Below are 21,116 nucleotides of genomic sequence, written 5' to 3'. Positions count from 1 at the left end.
TTTCCATCGAATAAGATGTTTATTAATGAAAGCTATTTATCATACAAGAAACAGCAAAGAGAAGTCATCATACAGAGATGCACACTAGAAGTGACAGATGGGACAGTGCATGCAGAGATTTCTGTTTCAGAAGGAAGGAATGAACAATAATGCTAAAATTACTGGGGTCTGATCCCTAGCCTCTTAAATGAGTGATAGCTTTTCTTTGAATTTACAGTTGGAAAATGTCATTAACAGATAGGACTAAAACACATTAGCAAGCAGGTGAAATGAATGCTTTTGGACTTTATTTTACAAGTACTGTGCTTGACAAATGTGTGGGATTTTTTTTTTCCAAGAATAATTTTCTTCAGCTATGGGGTGGGCATATTACTGCCTGGCTGCTCTGGTTTATACACGGTTTGTCTCACTTTGTTTAAAATCATATAATTTTAAGCCTCCATTTGTGTTAGACATCATAAAGAACAGAAGTTTTGTTAACATTCAGTAAATGACATTTAAGTCTCTTGGTCTCTCTCTCTCTCTCTCTTTCTCTCTCTCTGTCTCTCTCTCTCTCTTTTTGGCTCAATAGATCTTTTAATGTATGATTATCATAACCTAATATTGTCTTTGTCTTCACTGCAGTGGATTTCCGATCAAACTTTTCCCCTTCTTTTAATACTTTAGGGAATTTTCAAACGTCGGGATGTTTGGCTGTAATGCCCCAAGATTTGTTCTCCCTGAAAAAAATCATAGTGACAATTTATTAACTCCAGAGCAACTTGGCTTTTAGGGGTCTTCAATTTCTATTTAGATTTACAAATATCCATTTGTGCTCAATAGACCTAACATGAAACTTAATCATATTTAAGGTTTCTTTTCATGCAATTACTTTTTCTGCTAATTATCTATTTTTTTTAATTCTAAAAATCAGGCTGAGTCAAATCCATGGGGCATTACTTTTATTGTAGGAAAATATATTTAAAGGTAATTCTAAGCTGAATTGCATTGCACATGCAATGGTAACTTAAAATGAATCGTAAGTTTGGAAATCTCAAAACTATTTGTATGTCTGTATATTAAAAAATTTTGTATTACCATTTTAACAGCTTTACAAATAGATATCAAAAACACACTAGTACAGTTAAACCTTAAATAAATCTGATGGGAAATAAAAGTCCTTAGATTCAAAATGGTTTATTCACACAAATTTAATAGGATATATCACAACTGTTTGGTCCATAAATATTTAAGGGAAATAGTTTCTATACAATGCATTTCTCAATAAACAAAGAAACATGGACAATTCTGCTAGACCACTTACTGTACTATAAACACGAAGCTCAATATATAAGATTATTGAATTTATCAACTATATTGGAAAGAGTGCACAACTGCTTTCTATGACATGTCTGTCCCCTCTAACAGGATACACCATAAAAAGAGTTTCAGAAATAAGAGGTAAAACAGTACAAAACTAGTGAGGTGTCAAAAGGGCTTAAAACAGTTAATTTAACAAACAACACATATATCCTGATTTTTCACAAACTTACTTCCGAGTTATCTCATAAGGCACGTAGGAGAACTGAGTTATAATTAGTCTACTTAATAAAGTAGATCTATAGTACCATATATTGTTCTGTCAAAGAACAAAATTTATAAGTATCAATATTTTACCTGTAAAAGTGTATTCATAAGATCTCAGCCTTACCAAGGTTGTTTGGTCTGGTTAGTGGTAAATGCCCAAAATGTAATAGAAATATGAAAAGTCAAGATTTAAGCTCCATATAAGATGATAACCACACTTGCTAAATATATAATGGCAAACACCTTCTTCTGTTACAGTGTTAACTTATCTTCCATCATCTTTTTTTTAAAAAATAAGCTACTTTCTGTGCTAATTTTCTAAAGACCCTGAGCAAAAGTTACAATAATGCACTTTAATGTGGGCAGTGAACTGTCAATATGTAACCACACATTTATACAACCAGAAGGACACCTTTAAAATCTATTAAATAACCACTTCGAACGCCAGAGGAGATTTAAGGCGTCCGAAAAGTGGAGAATATGTGCAAAGTTATTCTTAACAATCCACTAAAGCAAGACATGTATCTTGACTTCTTTTTTATTTTTATTTTTTTTAGGAAATCCACAATCTAATTGATATTTAACTACAACAGAAGCATATAGATGAACATTCACCACTGCCCAGACCATTAAGATTTTAGCTTAAATTAAAAGAAAAAAAATGCTACTGTAAACTAGGAAATATATTCAGATTAGCATCCACAAGGCTTCTGAGTTTATCTTTAAACTAAGAACTTCAAATCTCTAACGTCAGAAAAGTTTTTTTTTTTTTCTGACAAATACATCAACCTGTGCCAAAGTAAAATGAAGCAAAACAAAACCAAAGAATTTTCATTGTTAATATTACTTACTAAGTTTTTTGTTTTAACTTTATTTGTATAGAATGCCAGATACAATATCATGGTACAGCTAAAGCCAATTAAGAGCTATCGATTAAATTATACTGATTTTTTTAACTTCTTAAAAAATTATATTTTGCTTATTTCCATTTTCCCTAGGGAAAAATAATTTAGAAAGAATGGTTTCATACCTATCATCAGCTTGAGAAGGTCAAATGTATAAAATTTCAAGTTCTGTTTGGAATTTTCATGGATACACAGGAGGTTTAAGTATTTTTCAAACGTTGAAAAGCAATAACTAACTAATAAGAAAGTTTTGTTGGGACTGTACCCCTAAGAGAAAATAAAAGTCACATTCCTGGTTAGATTTTCCCATGTAATTCATCTTTAATATTTAGATTAGCTACTGTTTCTTTAACCATATTCCTCATTTGTAAGAAAAAGGAATGATTAAAACATTTTTTGCATTTTAAAATTTTTTAAAAAGACAATGTTAAGTTTCCAAACTTTCACAAGTACAGGTAACAGTTGCAAGATTAAAAAATAATTTTAATCAATTATCTGATTCCTTATTAGCCTAATCATGTAACTGGGAATATGATTCTTTGCCCATCACAATACCACTCTTTGTTGGTTTTTTTTTTTTTCCTTTGAGATTCTGGAAATAAGTAACATACAATTTTAAGAGGCACTTATTAGAATGATTCCAAAATTCCCCTTACCGACTGAACGATCTAATTAATCTTTTTTAAATCCAAATACACTTTGTAACAAAAAATAATAATAATAATACACTTTGTAAAGGAGACGATACTGTAAACTCATTTGCCAAGTGGCTGCAAGACACTACAAACCAAGCTGTCATTGTTACTTGCCAAGTATCTTGGGGGTGAGGGGAAAAAATATCGTTTTGTAAATAATAAAATAATCATTAGAATAATAATAAAAAGAAGAGGAAGAATTAAAAAAAAAAAAAAAAAACCCCAAACCCAATGTTAGAAAAGGTTCGTTAAGGTAGTTTGCGAGGGGCTCGCGGACTCGTGGCTGTCCATGTTAGAGGTCACGGCTGTCACTACAGTGATAGAGGGATTGGTCAGGTCTGTTAAAGTGGTCGCAGTGCCCGGTGGACTGAGCGCGCCGCTGTCTGCCGAGGGCGGGGCCGGAAGCGACGTGCCATCGGCTTTATCAACACCCCCATTCTCCTGCCGCAAAAGGTTCCTTCTGAATTTGGCTCGTGCGTTTTGGAACCAAACCTGCAAACCAATCCCAATGGATTTCTTTACCGATGTTTATTTTTATACTTCCTTTTTTCTTTTTTCTTTCCCTTTCTCTTTTTTAATTCTGTTTTGGATATACGTTTCTCTTTTTAAATGTTTCTTTTCCTTGGGGGAGAAGGGCCTTCCACCCCCACTTTGTTTTTTTGTTTTTGTTTTTTTTCTTTCTGCTTTCTTTGACAACAGAGTAATCCCAGTTAAAACTACAGATACCCTGTTAGCTGCACAGGGGCCCCCACCCCCAGCATTAACGAGTGCCGCTTGAGGGCACAGATGGTTAAGTGGAGATACCCTGGGGAAATGAAGGCAGAGCCATCAAGGGGGTGGGGGTTGGGGTGGAAATACACCCTCATCCCTCAAAGGTTGTCTTTCCAGAAAGAGGACAGGCGAGGTCAGCGGATGTTTCACCAAGTTAGAATCACTCGCATGAAATGAACATCATTGAAACAGATTTCTGGCTGTTCTTGAGTCTGACACATGCCAAGTACTCCGTGCACAGGAAAAACCTCCAGGGCCAGACTCCAAGCAACCGGAAACGGGTGCGTGGAATTTAAAACGCCTGCTGTCTGTCACTGAGGGTGAGAGCATCAGAGGCGACCCCCAGCCACCCACTATCGGTCTCTGGTTAGACATTCTTACCATGATGAGCCTAGCAAGGCACTGGGCCAGCATGTCTCACTGCAGTATGCAGCGGTCAAATGCGGTTGGTTAAAATGGGAAAATACTCGCTCTGATTGGTTGCAGAGACAGCTAACCATGCTTGTGGCTTTTCAGGAGCTGACTAAAAGGATCCACGTGAATTTGGAAGCTTGGAACCGGGGAGTGAGGCCGCCAAGAGTGTGCTGAAGCAAGGGGGTAGCAGCAGGTCTCCCCAGGTGTGTGCGCACTGACCCTGACGTGGACAGAGGTCTCCAAAGCCACAGCTTGTGCAGATAGCACCACCTGCGTTTGCAGAGCAGTGGGGCAAGCTGAGCTGGCTTTGTGGGCCTGTCTCCCCATCTGTAGGGAGGATGTGGCTGCATTTTAGGAGACCCTGGGTCTCTCTCGCTCTCGCTCTCTGGGCAGTCTCCGGGAAGCCCCTGCAAAAGCTTGGTACACTCTCTAGGGCGGTAAGTAAGGTAAACTAAAGAGAAGCAGTTCAGGAAATCAAACAGGGAAGAGAACTACTTTCACTGCAAGGGGAAGTCGTAGGCACAGCCAACAATGGACACTTCTTACCTGCAAAACTCTTTTGGTCAGGCCCGTTTTCTGAGCAAGTTGCTTGAGGTCCTTGGCGTCCGGGTTGTGGTTGATGGCGAAGTAGGATTTCATGGTCCGCAGCTGGTGATGCTTGAAGGAGGTGCGCATGCGCTTGGTCTTCTGCGAGGGCGGGTAAGGCTGCTGATCCCGGTCCAAGTGGTCGGCCTCGTTCTCGTTACAACCTGTGGCAGCCACAGTGGACGAAAACAAGGGTTCAGTGCAAGGGTCTGCTTTAGCTGCAAAGATGGCCGGTGGCATGCTCCTGCCGTGATGGGACAGCAACGGTGAAGAAAGCTGTCGACCCAATTACGAGCAGGATCCAGACAAAAGAAGGAGGCTAATCGCCCCAAGTCCGCCAAACTAGGCTGTTAAGCGTGGACCCACCCCAAGTTTACGCAGTAGAAAAGTACTAGATACATCTAATACATTTAGATAAATTATTAGATAAATCTAATCTCTTTGGCTTAATGGTTGCTAGAAAGACTTGAGAAGACGAGTAAGGTCTAAGTGTGGGAGTGAGAGAAATCTTCTCCAAGAGTGAAAAAGAAAAAAAAAAAAAAACCTTCTTCTACTCTGTGATGTGTATGAGCACGCTGGCCCTCCACACACACGGCTTTCAGAGATTCTTCCTTTCGTCTGTGTTTGTGAAACAAGGTGTAGTCTGTGAAGACAGGAGGGATATGCAAGCCAGTAATTTCAGCTCTCTCAAGTCTAAAAGTTTTACAGAGCCATCTCCCCGCCCCCTTCCCAATGAAGGAAGAATCTAAGTTCCAATTTTTAGCCTTTTCTGCACATCCTAGAATGTTTTCAGAAAAAGTTAAAAAGAAGAGGGGAGAGGTTACAAAATAAAAGCCTGCAAGATTCTTACATAACCAGAAGAATATTACTTTTGAGGACTTTTAGCGGTAACTGGTTCACATGGGGCTAACCAGGATGAAGAGAGTTTTCCCTTGGAGTCACTGGAATAGATATTTCTGAAAGAGAAGGAGCCCAGGTCTGTATTCACTTGGTTCATGCCAGAATCTCTCCTCACAACGCCCAGCTCAGAGACCCTGATGTCCCATTCGGATGGTGGCCCTTTTTGCTCTGGTCCTGTGAGAGCCAGAGTGTGAGCTGTGCCCCTGGCTGGCAGGCCAGGAGGAGGGGAGTGACACCATTACCCCCACTACACAGCCCCCTCCACACTGAGGGCAAAACAACCCAGCCTTTGAAACCAGCCTGAAAGTCTTCATCCCCAGGATGTAAAGATGCGCATTTAAAAGGTCATTTCTGATAACCTCCTAGCTTTGCATAATAAATATGATTACAAGGAAACACTTTGTTAAATGTTTACTGATTCAGCCAACTTTCAAAATTTAAAGGGCATGGCAATTTTTTTTTCCTTTACACCTTACTTCAGTTGTTTATCTGATGTATATCTGACCATCCAGCATTTTAATGCACTGTAATAGAATATCTAAAATCAACGTGATCACATGCCTGTGGGAGAAACCAGAATCTTGAAGAATGTGAGGCGTCTCTTATGATTAGTTGTTCCGTTCTGCTTGATAAAATATTATATGCCTGCGATGCTCTGGTTGCACGCGTGCGTGATCAGTCGTGTCCGACTCTCTGTGACCCCATGGACTGTAGCCTGTCAGGCTCCTCTTTCCATGGGATTTTCCAGACAAGAATACTGGAGTGGGTTGCTATTCCCTTCTCCAATGCTTTGGCGAGAATTACTTTTTAAAAAAAACGCTTTCAGTGAATCGGTATACATCCAGAGACCCAACAAGAGTCACCTGCATCACAAAATCCACTTAAGAAATTCTCCCCAATGTCATGAGAGTAGGCGTGAACTAATGACTCCTTTGTTCACATTTCCATGAGACCCGTGAAGAGGGCAGGCAAGTTCCTGGCAAGAAAGACACTATCATGCTCGCCATCGGACCCTCGATGTCCAACACGGGGCCAGGGATTCAACGAGCTTCACATCAAGATTTTGAATATTTGTTCATCCATAAAATCATCAATGACTATTCATGCAAAGTCAGATCAACTTGAGATGATATACACAGCCAAAGGTTGAACAGAGACTCCTTAAACCCCACTGAAAGGGCACCAGGTAACCAGAAATACAGAGAGGATAGAATATGCTTTACATTTTATCCTATTGCACCCCTGGGGAGAGATGTCAAGTTCAAATATTCTACAGAATTGCCCTTTTGTATCCCCAAATGGATGAAACAGCATCTTATGACCTACTATAAAACCATACTTATCTCAGTAAACTGAGCTATATTTCACAACCAGATTATGAATGTAGCCACACCAAAACAGTCAAAGGGGCACACCTTAGTCATTAGAGGCTTCTTCAGATAAGATTTCAATCCATCCTAGGTGAGTGATGTGTAACTCTTCCTGAACATCTTATTAAATGGAATATTACACTGGGGCAGAAGACTTAACTTGGTACTTAAATAATGCCCTTACCCACAAGTTACTATTTCTTAGAAATGAGTTTGACTCCTAACCAAACTGTATTACTCATTAGTCTCTAAAATGAATTAATGAAAAATAATTATAGACATTTTTTTCACACACACAATTATAGACAGGTATGATAAAACACAACTTCTCTGAATATGCATTCTGTATCCATTATGGCTGATTTAAAACTCAGTAGAGAATTTCAGTGTATTAAACACTGCTACGGGACTTGTTTTCAAACAAAATACAATTCAGTGTGCAAAAAGATTAAGTTAGCTCTTGATTAAGATGGTATTCATATAAACAGACAACTGTGGGATCAGTTATGATATTATGCCACTTAATAGCGCAGTCTGTATCATCTACAGAGTAACTCAGTGCATTAGCCTAAACTACTTAGATTTAACTACAAATGCCTTATGTAAACTTGCAGGTAGCTGTGCTTCCCCAGTCTACTTTTAAAACTACAGGGGTACCCCCTCCCTGCCCACTGAATCATGAGATGAAATGATAACTCTCTTAAAACTGTCTTAAATATACACCTGTGAGTACACACATCTGGCACTATAAAATTAATAAGAAGATCTAACTATTTTATTCTCTGATCACTTAGGAAATGGTCACCTATCCGGAAGTGAGTTTCTATTCTGAAGGAATGCAACCCTCTGAGAACTGATCCCAGAGAGACCACTAGGGGTCAGTGCCAGGCTAATTTAACAACTTCAGGGAGCTTTGGAAGTTTGGAAGCCAAGAAAGAACCTAAGGAGGGGAGATTTCAAGAAGTGGCAAAAATCTAGTCTCTCGATTAATGCTAAATTACCCAAACCAGAGCTATTGGCCCTAGACTAAATCTTCTTCTCACCCCGGAGGGTTTCATTTCAAACCAGCATCCCAAATAGACTTCCTGTGGCTCTAAAATCTCCATCTGCTATCTACACAAAGAGATATTAGGAACAGTCTCAAAGAAAGGCACTTGCCTTATGTCAAACAGTTACGGATCTTTGCCTAGCTTCACATCTCTGGAATTCTGAGTCACAAACATATTTTGTGTACATGTGTTTGAAAATATTATCAGTGTAGGAATCAGATCTGTTTAGTAGCAATGTCACTCTTTTCTGAGACTAGTTTACATTTAAGCAGAGATGGCTTCAAAGAAAGATAAAATAAGGCACTAAAACTGTGGGTCCATTTTATTTTCTGCGCTTTTAATGTGGTTTTAATTCACTGAAGCATTTCCTTGTAATAACAAATGGGCACTGGCTTCATAAACTTTTTTTTAGTGGTAAGCTGATTTCTGGTCAGGCATCTTTAACCCAGTTTCTCTAGATTATTTCACCCAGATCCTTACTGTATGCTGTTTGCTCGTGTCTCTAGGGAAAGTCCCAAAGGGATGCGGTGGACGTTAATTAAGAGTTACTGGCTCTGTGATGCACACTGGCTCTGTTCCGAAGGCCTCCGCAACCTCTCCCTCCTTAATGAACAGAAGCATCAGCTCTCTCCAGAACCTTGCAGCGCCTTAATTTGCAAACTAATGGCCGAATTGGAAATGGAAGTGGAATGGTCGAAGAGGAAAGAGATTCTCATTCTTTTTAAGAAATAAATCTGTACTCTCTGGTGCTCCTCAGAGAAGCAGGAGAAACAGTTTTATTGTCCTTAAAGCTCCCCGCATCTTTCTAATGTAAAGTAAGATCAAGGCGAAATCAAACGAAGCTAATTAGGTTAAACAAACAATCGAAGAAACCAGGCTTGCCGCCTTTGGCTAGAAAGCTCCTCCCCACACTTCTGGACCTTCTGGGAGCCGGGGGCTTCCTGCTCTCTGCAGACCCGGCTAGTCTCTCTCCCACTCTCTCTATTTCTCTCTCTCTCTCTCTCTCTAATTAGGGCATTAGGGCCTTGGTGAGTGGCTAGAGATTCCGATGTCATCTTCTATTAATAAAGAACAATCGGTGCCCTGCTTGGCCGCCCCTGGGACCACGCATCAAAGGAGCCCGAGTAACCACACTGGGCATTGTGGCCCTGAATCAGCCTGCTGGCCGAGGCGCAGAGGGGCAGCAGGAGGCCCTGACCCCCGACAGGGGGTTGGCAAAACCCAGGGATGCACCCGCTGCAGGACACTGACCCATCTAGGCGAGGTTTGCAGCCAGCAGTGGGCCCTCCTCCTCCACTGACCTGGGGTTGAACCCCTGGGATAAAGGTCCCCACCTTCTCAGGGACACCCCCGCTATGCCTCATCTGTGAAATCAGAGCCAGGAGGGAGCTGAGGGGAGAGCTGGGCAGATTTCCCCTTCTGAGCAGGACCCATTTCTGCTTGCTCACACTGGCTGAGTGTCCCTGGGCGAGTCACTTATGAGGGGGAACAGCATCCCTTTACTACTGAGCCACAGCAGCTCACGCACCACACCAGGTATGTGGGGACTGGAAGAGAAAAACAGGCAAGATCCACGCTCTGGGATGCCCACCCTTCGACTGGCATCTGGGTGCACCTGGTAACAGAGCAGGGTGGCCACCGTGAGGTCCCCAAGGTCCTTTCCAACAGAAAGGACTCCCCGAGCCCGAGTCTCCTGCTAAGACGTCCAGTGGGGCTGGGCCAGGGCACTGAAAGTCAGAACGGCTGAACGGAGCGACAGAGGATGAGATGGTCCGACGGCATTGCTGACTCAAAGGGCATGAGTTTGAGCAAACTCCAGGAGATGGTGAAGGACAGAGGAGCTTGGCGGGCTGCAGTCCATGGGGCTGCAAACAGTCAGACAGGACTTAGCGACTGAACAAGAACAAACCAGTCCTGAGGACGCCCCTGAGTGAGCTCCAGGGTTTTCTGTAACCTCTTTTACAGGGGGCTGGGACTCACAGGAAGAGGTTCCATCCTGCTTAGAGGCAGACTGTGGTCCTGGGGGCCTGTCACCATCCTCACCTGGGGGCTGGCGAGTGGGGGGACAGGCTGCCAAAGGGGTACTGGTAGTGAGACTGATGAGTGATGGGTGTGCCCCGCCCCCCCCCCCCAAGCAAGGAAGAAAAGGGCTTTCTGGCCTGTTGCCTTATTTTGTTTTTAATTAAGAGAGAAAGCTGGGGGGTGGGGAGGAGGGACGGTCTGAGTGTCTGGAGGGTTTATCACAGGGGCAGTGAGCTGGCTGGACAGTCCCCTGACCCAGGGAAGGGGCAGGCCAGCTCCCATGGACTCTGGAGAGTGACTCCCGCCCCTCCAGCCACTCTGCGCCAACATGAGGGATTTGGTTTTTCAACACTCATGCCAACTGTTTCCCTGATTAACTCTGGGCTGGTGACCACAGCCTCTGTCCCCTCTAGACACACTGGGACTGGGCTCTGAAGATTTTTTTTTTCTTTTTTAGTATTCAGGGAAACCTCCTCCAGGATCTATAACTTGGCCTCCACACAGGAATTGCCCTGGGGCTGTTTCGCTCCAACTGGGAGCCAGAAACTAATGGGCTCATTAACTAATGGGCAACAAGGGTTGGGCCCTGCCTGTTTGGGGGAAGTCGCTGCAGCCCCACTGTTGTGAATGTATTTCTGGCCACAAACGAAATAAAGGTGTCTCTCTCTCCCTTTCTCCCTCTCGCCTCCCCCGTCCCCTTCTCTCTCCTCCCTCTTTCTCTCACTCCATCCTCCAGCTTCTTTCTGAGAGACCGAGAGCTGTGGCGAGAAAAGGGCCATGCTAAGGAAAGAGCCGTCTTGCAACCAAGGAGGGGTAGGGGAGAAGCCAGATGGAATTCTCCTCTGGGCAGACCCGGGGCTAGGGCGGCAGGGGCGGCCAGGAGCGGGTGGGCGCCCACCTGAGTTGTAATTGACGATATCCACCCCCAGCGCTGGGCTCTTCCGTTTCCGGGGCCGCCCCTTCTGCACGGTGCCCGTGCCATTGAAGTAAGGCAGGGCCAAGCCGCCGCTCTTGGCCGCCAGCTCGGTGTAGCTCAGCTGCGGCGGATACTCTCCTTGCAAGAGGGTCTCGAAGTGGGCGCGGCAGTACACCAGGCTGTCCTTCATGCCAAAATGGTCGCCCGTGGTCAGGGTCTTGTTGCACGTGGAGCAGGTGAAACAGCTCAGGTGGTAGACAGAGTCTCGGGCGCGCATGACCATCTCGGAGGCGGAGATGCCGAGGTGGCAGCGGGCACATCTCTGCACAGAGAACCTTCTGGAAGGAAACAGTGGCGTCAGAGAGCTAGCGGAGGCCAAGGCAGGGCCACCTCTCACCGCGGCATCTGGGGGCTTGGTCAGAAGCGGCCCAAGATGAAGATCTGGGAGGGGACTGGGAGGGGAGGACCCACGCCCTCTTGGATATACATTCATTTTATCTGCTGATTGACCTGCTCTGATGAATATGACAAAGAACCCTTACATTAAAATAAGAAGAATCGAGGAACTGATCCTCAGTTTTCTTCCCTGTAAAAATTTTAAAAAGCAAAAACCAAAACAAACCGTGCCCTGGCTAACTCACAACAGTATATTAAGAATATTAAATTGCCATGCCAAGTGAAACCGTCTCCTCGATCACAAGGCATTCACAGGAAGGGTGTTGTTATTTATGAAAGTGTGAGTGTGCATGAAGACATTCAGACACAGCCCAGGGGGAGAAAAAGAAAAGACAGTTCTGCAGAGGCGAGCTAATTCTTTTTTAACCACTGTTCTCGCCCCGGCCTAGAGCGAGCCGGATCGCCTGCCCATCGCTGCGGTCCCCAAGCCAAGAAACATCCAGCAGAATCAGTGAACGTGCTGCGGCCAGTTCACTGTCCGGCGTCTGGGGAGTCTGGCGGGCAGGTTCCAGCCCGCGGTCAGGGCATCTCCGAACTGAGTGGCCTGCGTTTTGGCAACAACAGTTATTTATTCCTTTTCATGGTCATTTAGGTGATTTTCCCGCCACCCTCGCGAAAACCCGACAGCCAGCAGCTACTGCTGCTGCTCCGGCCGCCGGCTCAGTTCCAAGGCACCGGCCTGGCTGAGTTCGTACGTAGCAAACGGAAAACACAAACCAAACCCGCTTTAGCCTCGGTAGATGCGGACACGTTCACTGACCCTCCGAGGACGTGCCCAGTTCCCTCAGCGGTGCTCCGGGGGTCGCCTGAGCGGGAGAGTCTAGACCTAGCTCTAGACCTGGGGTGCCCCCCCTCCCGGGGCGTCCTCCCCCCGCGTCTGGCGGGAGTGATCACGCTGCAGTTTGAAGGCGCGCGCGGGGGGCTTCCCTGGGCAGGGGGGAGCCCGGAAGGGACCCAGGGGCTCGGGCTGGTGGCACTGCCAGGCGGGGAAGGGATGGGGTGGGAATACCTGTAGTAATCCTCCTTGCAGTAAATGCTGCCGTCCTTGGCGAAGCAGGTGAGCTCGGACTCGAGCGCCAGCTTACATTCACAGCACTTCAGGCACCTCAGGTGCCACTGCTTGTCCACGGCCAGCAGGTAGTACCTGTCGGCGATCTTGCCCCCGCAGCCAGCGCACAGGGCGGGCTTCTCCGGGCTCAGCGGTGGCATGCCCTGCAAGGAAGCGCGCGCGCGGTGAGGAGCGCGCGGGGCCGCCCCACGCGGGTCCCCGGCGCTGAGCCAGCCCCCGGCCTTCCCGACTCGAGGACCCCCTAGACTCGGCCCCCCCTGCGCGCGGGCGGGCTCCGCGAGCGCCACCGTGTCAGGGGCGCCTCCGCGAAGGCAGGCATCGGGGAAACGTTTGCAGTTTTTCCTTCTGCCGCTCGTACTCTTTCTGCCGCGTCCGTCTGAACCTGGACTCAACCTAAAGACTCGCCGATCACCTCGAACCTTTTCCACAAGGGCTAGAAGGGCATGGACTGTATAGATAGTGGAGGTTTCCGAACTCAAATAATTAAAACTTAAAAAGTGTGGCTTTCGACTCGCCCGAAATGAAACAGAAATTGCTGTTGGAGGATGAAAGGGAGATCTGAACAAGCACATACTGGTTTTCAACAAACACTATTACATTTCTCTCTATATCCCTACAAGCGACGTTGAAAGTAAAAGAGAAGGGAGAGCGTTTAATACTCCTGCTCATAATGTGGTGGATGTTGTTTCCATCGAGGTATATTTGGCAGATCTTGCTGGGGTTATTGGTCCTTCTCCTACTAAGGGAGCACCATATCTGTTCCCGGGAAGGTCCGTTATCCCATCACCTCTACACAGGCCCCCATTCCCTGACATAACCATACCTCGGAGATCTTTGTACTGAAAATCTTTCCAATGCCGGCCTTAAGTTTTCCGCCTGTGTCCCCACGACCCGGCGAGGAAGGGGACCCCTCGCCTTAAGCGCAACCCCGCGGTGAAATTCGGGTTTGCATTACCGCTTTTTGTTTTTAAACGGGATAGCCACAAAAGGTGGGTGGTTAACTGCGGGAAATTTCCCTCAGAACTAGCAGAAATGGGTTGGACTTTCCCCCATGAAACCCTGGCAGGCCTGGAAAAGTAGAGTTTCGCCCTTTACTCAGACCAGCTCCCCCCACCCCCCGCACTGAAATTATTTTGCAAATGTAGAAACATCCACCAGCTCGGCTACTTGGTGCTGACCGGCCCCAGGCAGTCTGTCCACCGGCTTAGTTTGAGCTGCGATTCCCGGTGTGACGCCCGAGGACAGTTCAGTTTGGCTGGAACTCTGCGGAGACTTCTGTCGTTTTCCCCCTCCGGCTCGTAAATGGGAAAGGCGAGCACAGAAATTGTTCATTAGTTTTCTTTACGAAGCGGGCCTGACTTTTACCCTACGTGCCTAATCGACACAGCGTGGTCGACCACAGCGTAGAAGGGTTAGAAAGTTCTCGCGCTTGGGCTCGGCGCCCCGCTCCTCCGGATCAAGCTACGCGCGCCAGGCCCCGGAGCTGACCGAGCCGGGCCGCCAGAGATCCCCCGACCATCGCGGCCTTTGCGCGTTCCGCGTCCCGAGCGTCCGGAGGACGCATTCTAGTGCACCCCGAACGGCCGGTCTCCAGACCCAGGGACTGGAAACCCGGAGCTTCAGCTCGGCCCGGACGCTCGGCCGCGCGCCGCAGCCCGTGGCCCGCACCCGCTCGCCCTCGGGCCGCCGACCCTTGCCGGGGAGGCGCCCGGGTGTCCAGCGGGCTGGGAAACCGGCGTCTGCGCCGCCGGAGAGGACGTCGCCATCCTCTCGTGCCCGACCAGCCCTGCTTCCCCCGGACCAGCTGCGGCGGAGACGAGCGAGCTCGGGCTCTCAGGAGTGTAGCTAAATCAGAAAGGGGCCCTTTCTTACCCTGCAGCAGCCAGGCGAACAGAAGATAACCCACCCGCCGATCGCAGCGGACGCGCCTACGAACCGCCACCCTCGCCCGGGCGCCTCGGCGGCTCGACTCGGCTCCCCCGGCGCGCGCGCGGGCTCCCGGCTCCCGCGGCCGCCGGCCCTTCCTTACCGCGTCGCGGCCGTTGAGCTGGGCGCCTTTGGCCAGGCGGGCCTCGCTCTTGGATCTGCGCTCCATCTCTTCCATGATGCCTTGGATGTGGCCTCCGGAGATCCCGTGGAAGAGCATGGCTGGGGGGCGGAAAGGACACGAGCTGTCTTCTGCTCGGCACCCCACTATTTCCATATACACTCGCCCCGGGGGCTCTCAGCTCATCCGAGAAGAAGAAGCGGGGAGCGCAGAGGCGGGGCGATGGGAGAGCGCCGAGACGCTCGGGGACGGAGGGAGAGGGGGAAGAAGAAAAGAGGCAGCCGCGGTGGAAATGGGTCTGCTCGGAAAAGAAGAAGCAGGGGGGACCCCAGCCCCGGCGACTCCCTGAAGGAGATGCGCAGAAAACAAACAAACACGGGAAGGGGGGAGCGGAGGCAAAGCAGACGTATCTGACCTCTCTGAGAGCTCGAGTTACTAACGGGGAACAACTGTGGGGCGGGGGAGGGGGGAACAAAACCTGGTGGAGAAAGAAAATAATTTTGAACACAAAGAAAGAAAAAGACGTGCTATTTTCAGCGGTCCCTGGCTGCTTGCAAGTTCCCAGCGCCTGTAGGTTGGGTTGGGGACTGCTCCTGCCGCCGGAGCGGTGTCCAATTTGTTAAGAGACTAAAGCCAGCCCATTTTTGATAATTTAGTAGGAGGAGTTCTCTCCCGGAGCCGCCACGGATTTTTATTCAGACAACAAAGACCTGTCATACTCCTCTCAACCCCCTGGTGATGGGGAAGCGGGGACAAACACTGGGGGGGGGGGGGTGGCGTAAGGGGGAGGCAGGAGGAGGGGGCATTTACTTCCCCCCAACACACACACACACACACACACACACACACACATCCTTCCAGGAGTTCCCAGCAATCACGTTTTAAAGTGAAAAAGGAACCCTTATTGTCCCCGCCCTGGTGCAGAAGGCAGAGAGTCGGCCTGTTTGGTCCAAGTTCAAGATCAGACCCCGACTCAAGAAATGCAGAATCCTAGCCCCAAACTTCACGTCTCCTTCTTGTGGACTTTCCGGTCCCCAGCTCGAGGGGACCCCAAATAAATAAATGTTGGGCAGGCATTCCTCTCCTCCCCCACCCCTGACTTCCTCAACTCACTTTTTAAAAGCAGGCTTGCTTCACCTCCCCACGGCCTCCCGATCCCACCTGGGGCTGAAGCAAGCCCCAAAGTGAACGGGAACTAAGAGAGCCTCTGTTTTGGGAGTTTACTTATGGCAAAAAAAAAAAAAAAAAAAATTCTTGGAACAATCAGTGTAGGGGACAGGGCGTGGGCTTGGAGATGTGTGCGCAACTGCAGCGTGGCCCCGGGGGTTGCCGGCTCAGGCTGGGAGAGAAACCGATGGCGAGTCCCGCGTCCCGGAGGAAACCTGTCCATGTGGGCAGCGAGGCGGGGGCTCGCGCGAGCTTAGCGCCGCCCCCCACATCCCGGGACCGGGCGCGCCCCGCTGCCCCGGCTGGACTGGGGACCTGTAAACGTGGGCGCCCCGCGCGGTGAGGAGGATGCGAAGGGGCTCCTCGCCATGGAGGAGGGCGAGGTGAGAGCTGACGGGCAGAACGGCAGCCCCCGCGCCTCACAAGAGGCGGGATTGTTCCCGCGAGCCGCGGCCCCTCCTCGGCCCCGTTAAAAAGTGGCCACAGTACTCGGATATTGTCGATTCATGCAAAATGCCAGAAGCCCCGGAGGGCCCGACGCGGGGAGCGGCGGCAGGAACCGACTCAGCTCCCAGCCGAGAGCGGGAAGAGCCGGCGGGCCTCCACGGGTGTCCCCCAGGCTGCCCGTTCCCCCACCGCGCCCCGTCGGCTTTGCGGGGACCGCGCGCTTCTCCCGGCAGGTTCGGGACACCCGAGGGGTCCTCTGGTGGCAGACTCGCGTCCCTCCCGGAGGAGCCCGACCGGGAACGGGGGCCAAATCTCGAAAGATGGAAAGGGGGAGGAAAGAAGTGGGGAGGGAGGAGAAAGGAAGGAAGACGAGAACGGTGCCGATCCGACTTCCTGTCCCAAAGCATCGCCTTCTGAAGCTGCTGGAATCGCCTCTGCCATGAAACCCAAGACTCGCCGGCTTCCCCCTTGCTCTTTTCTCAGGGTCAAAAAAAAAAAAAAAAAATGTTATTTGCAGACTGGACGCTGTTACGGTCCTCCGGGTGCCAGAATACAGCTCATAAAACACAATTTCACACACACACACACACACACACACACACACAGACAAAATGAAGCCAATCAAGTGAACTAAACTGGAGACCTTCCCCACCACCCCCCTCCTACTCTGGCAGCCCTACTGGACAGCAGGGCTGCTATTTACTGTAAGTAATGTAATTAGCCCCTTTGGATGGAAATCAATGAACTTTTCAAACCCACGTGCACCAGCGCAGGGGCTGCGGGCAACACCTCTTTCAGAGACGGCAGGTCCTCTCACAAAGGGGCAGACTGCCTTTCCACAAGAGAGAAATGGGCCCAGGGAGGGGGAGGACGAGGACGGGGGAAGGGAAGGGGGAGGAGGGGGGAGGGAGAGGAGGAGGAGAGGAAAGAGGAGGGGTCTCTGAGAAGGACATCCTTTAACCAAGGAGGCTCCAAGGGAAAGTGAACCCGGGACCTCAATCCAGGGACTCGCTTTGTCCAGTTTCTGGGCTAACTCCCCCCACCCCTCACCCCCAGGTGGAGGTTGGGAACTGGGTTTGGGTTTGGCTCTTGCTGCATCTGGGTCCTGCTCAACAAAAATAAACAAAGAGCCGGAGACCACCACTGCCTTCTTGCTGGGGATGAAATTTTGGAGACTTCATTAAGTGAGGGTTTACCAGCAACTCCAAGGAGAGGCCAGAACTTTGTGAAGCGTCTCCAGGGAAGCAGGCACGGAAGGTCCTGAGCCCTCCGGTCCCTGAGCCCTCCAGTCCTTGCTTCCCTCATCCCTCTCCTGCATACACAGATTTGCTCCTTGACAGTCGGATACAGGCAGGGCGGGGGACCTCCTGCCATCAGCTTCCGGGTTGGAGCCCGCTGTCTCCGCTTTTTCTCATAAACCTGGGGTTATAAGTTCCTGTGCCGGGTGGGATTTGCTAACTTCCCATAAAGATGCCAACTGCTTGCCTTCTTCCTTCTCTGCCAATGCAGGAAGTTTGCCCAGACCTCGGGGTGGGGCAGGGGGGCTGCTGGAGTTTGGGAGGTCCTCCTTAGTCCTGTGGCCATCAGAAATCGCTCCCGGTGGGCCCAGCCCTGCCTCCTCTCCCGGCTCCAGAAAAAGGGCTGTGGCCTGGGACGTCCTAACCTTTTTGTCTTGCAGCCTCGGGGAGTTGGCCCACTCCCCCCCCCCCCTCCACTCCCCAGCACTCTCAAGGGACAGTAAGCACTTCCAGGAGAGGGTCTCTGCCTTCTTTCATCTCTCAAGAGGAGGTGCTGGGGCGCGGAGCGGCCCTGGGGTGCTCTCTACACGCTGGGGTGCTGCTCACTCAGTTCCCGGGTCTAAGTCCCCGCACCTCTGGCTGGGACTGGTGCAGCGACCGCCCCCGTCCGCGGCCCACAGTGACTCCTCCAGTCTCCCGTCTAAACTCAAAGTTCTCTTTGGAGCAAGGCGGCAGAACCCTGGCTAGGGGCTGCCCTCCGTCCGACGGAGCACACTTCATCCACTCTGCCCTCTTTGCTCCGCCAGCCCCTGTGGCGGCTTTGAGGAAAGCGGACGGCAGCGACTGCGGGCACGGGAGTTGGGCTCGAGGGTCGAGGTCCCGGAATCTCCTCGAGGGCCGCAGCCGGGTACCTCTCCAGGAGAGAGAGAGAGAAGCAAAGGGAAAGCACCGCTTCACCCATGGGCTGACAGAGGCTTCAGGGTCGAGAGAAGAAGCCTCGATTGTGAGCACAAACGAGGTCGCTTTAGACCTGAATTTTGGAGGTCAAGACGCTCTGCCCCGAGTTTGCCCTTAAAAGGGCAGAGGTCACCTTTCCTCCTGACCCTATTAAGCTGATGGAGGGTCCTCCTTGGTCTGAAAGGTGCAGCTCTCGAAGAGGCGTCCAGCTTCCGGCATTGCCCTGAGCACCCCAGGGCCAGGGGAGTCAGCGCCGTCCTGGGGCTGGGACCCGAGCACCCAGCCCTGCACGTCGCGGGGCCTCCGCCCGGCGGGGGGGCGAGGGGATGGTCCTGAGGCTCTCCAGCCTGTCTCCATCCTCGGGCTAAGGGCAACTGTGGGTACACCGAGGCGGCAGAGCCAAGCCTGGAGCCGCGCACCTCGGCGTCAGTCCTCCGAGGAGGGCAGCCAGCCCCGGTGGGAGTGGGTTGAGCGGCTCCGGGCCGCGCGAGCTGTACCGCGCGGAGAGGGAGCCCCGCGGCAGGCCCCGCCGGGCACCTCCGGCCGGAGCGCTCCCCGGCCCGCGGCGCGCGCGGGGCTCTGCCCTCGGGTGAGCGCTGCGCCTACGCGCCCCCTTCTCCCCGCAAGGCTCCCCACCCGACCCCGGTTTCTTTTCTAAGGGCCCGCCGCCCGGTGGCGAAGACCGCTTCTGAAATCTGAAGCCCTTTCACCTGGGATTTGCCGCGCGGCGGGCCCGCCACCGCCACCGGAATAAAGGGGGCCGTCTCCCCCAGCCCCCACTCCGCGTCCGCGGAGATTGCCCACAGAAACCGCTGCGCGGGAGTCAGATTGAACCAAAAATGGGGGGTGAAGGCAGTTTCCGGAGGAGACGCGGCATCTTCATGGCGCCTCCTCCCTACCCGCCTCATCCCTCCCATATCCATCCCCGTGAGGAGACGCCCCCAGCAGCTATGCCGAGGACCGGAGCGCATCCCTGGCGCCCCGACAACTCGCAGCGCAGTGGCTGGGCGACCTCCGGGCCCCCGCGCCTGCACCCCGAGAATCTCAGGCCTCGGAGAGCAAGGCCGGACGAGGGAAAGGCGCCTTTCAGGACTAATGTCAGCGGACTCTGAACGAGACCGCGTATTTTAGAGCCTACTGATCGCGGTACGATCTCCAGGGCAAGCACGACCCCTCTTCCTCCCACCCGATGAAGGCGGGTACACGCGTGTGCACACCCACTTACACACCCACGAGACAAATGCTCCGGCCTAGGGAACAGGGCACGAGAGAGAGCGTGGCGGGTAACTCACCTGCCTCCAGAGTGGTGCCGTTCAGCATTCTGCGAGCTGGGGTGGCTCACGCCGCGATGGTGGCTGCACCGCAGAGAACCGGCGCGTCAGCTCCAAGGTGCGGCCCGGGACCCCGCGCGCCTCCTCCACCCGGGAGGCGCGTCCCAACCGCTTCTCCCGCCGAGGCCTCGGGGACCGAGCGGCCTTCGGGGAAGCCGGGCCGCCTCCGGTAGATGCTCGGGGCGCTCCTGGGCGCCCGGAAGTCGGGAGCACACCGAAGGCGGAAAACTGCTCGAATCAGACAACCCCAATCGAGATCTTACCTTGAGGTCCAGACGTTCCCTCCAAGAAGCCAGTCCGGGGAGAAGAAGAAGGGCGGCGGCGGCCAGAAGTGCGAGCCAGTCCCCAGAATCTCGCCAAGGGGGCCTCTGTGAATCCAAATAATCAGGTGGTTGGTGGGTGGGTCTTTCTGTGTCTCTTTCCTTCTCCTCTCCCTCTCGGTCGGAATTGACCCGAATCCCTCACCTCTGACCCGCAGCTCGCTCCACCTGTCTTTTATTTCTATTTATACTTCCAGATCGGGAGGAGGAGGAGAAGGGGTGGGCAGAGGGCACCGGCGCGGGCCAGGGCCGGGCGACAGCCTCTGAGGCTGCGTCCAGCCCTCCCAGCCTCTCAGCAATCAGGGGAGGTGTTAATGGAGGAGACGGCCGGGAGGGACCCTCATAAAGCCGGGAGCCCCCCAAGGACTGGCGTCCCGCGGCGCGCCCTCTCCCCCTCTCCCCGCCCGAGCCCCAGGCCCTCCTTGGCCTTCCCAGAGATGCTGGCACCTCAGAGATGCTGCCGCTGCCAGCTGGTGCCCGCATAGACGGCGAGCGGGCGGGAGCGCCTGGAGGGGCGCCGGGGGCTGAGCCACGGATTGCCCGCCCGCCGCACCCCCTCCTTTCCTCTCGGCGCTCCGGGGACAGGTGCCCGCAACCCAGCCCTGCGCTGTGCGCTCTGCGCCCGAGGGTGGCCTTCTCCAGCGGATCAGCGCGCCGGCCCCAGGTATCCCTGCAGCCCGGCTCCGGCTAGGAGGCGGGGACGGCGATCCATCCGGAGAAAACCGACTCAGACCCCGGGAGACGAGCGTTTTCCGGCACAGACTCCGATGCTCGGGACACGGCGGGTGCCAGGGTACCTGGTCGGTCTCGGCTTCCCGAGTGGCTGCGTCGCCCCCAGCAACCCCGGACACAGGCCGCGAGGAAACGGACGGAGAACCGAGAAACCTGGCC

At 51.5% G+C, this 21,116-nt stretch overlaps 1 protein-coding gene across 6 annotated transcripts; it reads right to left on the bottom strand.

The window, feature by feature from the left end:
• Window positions 1–20,806, bottom strand: LHX9 (LIM homeobox 9). 6 transcript variants are annotated; one of them, XM_024976206.2, is made up of 7 exons: window positions 20,169–20,427; window positions 19,867–19,929; window positions 14,748–14,866; window positions 12,659–12,861; window positions 11,176–11,531; window positions 4,898–5,100; window positions 1–719 (listed from the first exon to the last, which is right to left on the bottom strand). In XM_024976206.2, exons 2-7 carry the CDS (start codon window positions 19,892–19,894, stop codon window positions 663–665), a joined length of 966 nt encoding a protein of 321 aa, XP_024831974.1. In that variant the 5' UTR covers window positions 19,895–19,929; window positions 20,169–20,427; the 3' UTR covers window positions 1–662.
• Window positions 20,807–21,116: the final 310 nt, after the last annotated feature.

Source organism: Bos taurus, chromosome 16, assembly GCF_002263795.3.
Source record: "Bos taurus isolate L1 Dominette 01449 registration number 42190680 breed Hereford chromosome 16, ARS-UCD2.0, whole genome shotgun sequence".
In the NCBI taxonomy this organism is placed as follows: domain Eukaryota; kingdom Metazoa; phylum Chordata; class Mammalia; order Artiodactyla; family Bovidae; genus Bos; species Bos taurus.
This window is presented reverse-complemented; position numbering and strand designations above follow the sequence as displayed.

Excerpts from the sequence above, each read along its gene's own strand:
- LHX9 (XM_010813552.4), bottom strand. The coding sequence starts at position 14,921 with ATGGAAATAGTGGGGTGCCGAGCAGAAGACAGCTCGTGTCCTTTCCGC. Across the intron at positions 12,862-14,747 it reads AGCTCAACGGCCGCGACGCG|GGCATGCCACCGCTGAGCCC; the intron begins GTAAGGAAGGGC and ends GCTTCCTTGCAG. Across the intron at positions 11,532-12,658 it reads TGCAAGGAGGATTACTACAG|AAGGTTCTCTGTGCAGAGAT; the intron begins GTATTCCCACCC and ends GTTTCCTTCCAG.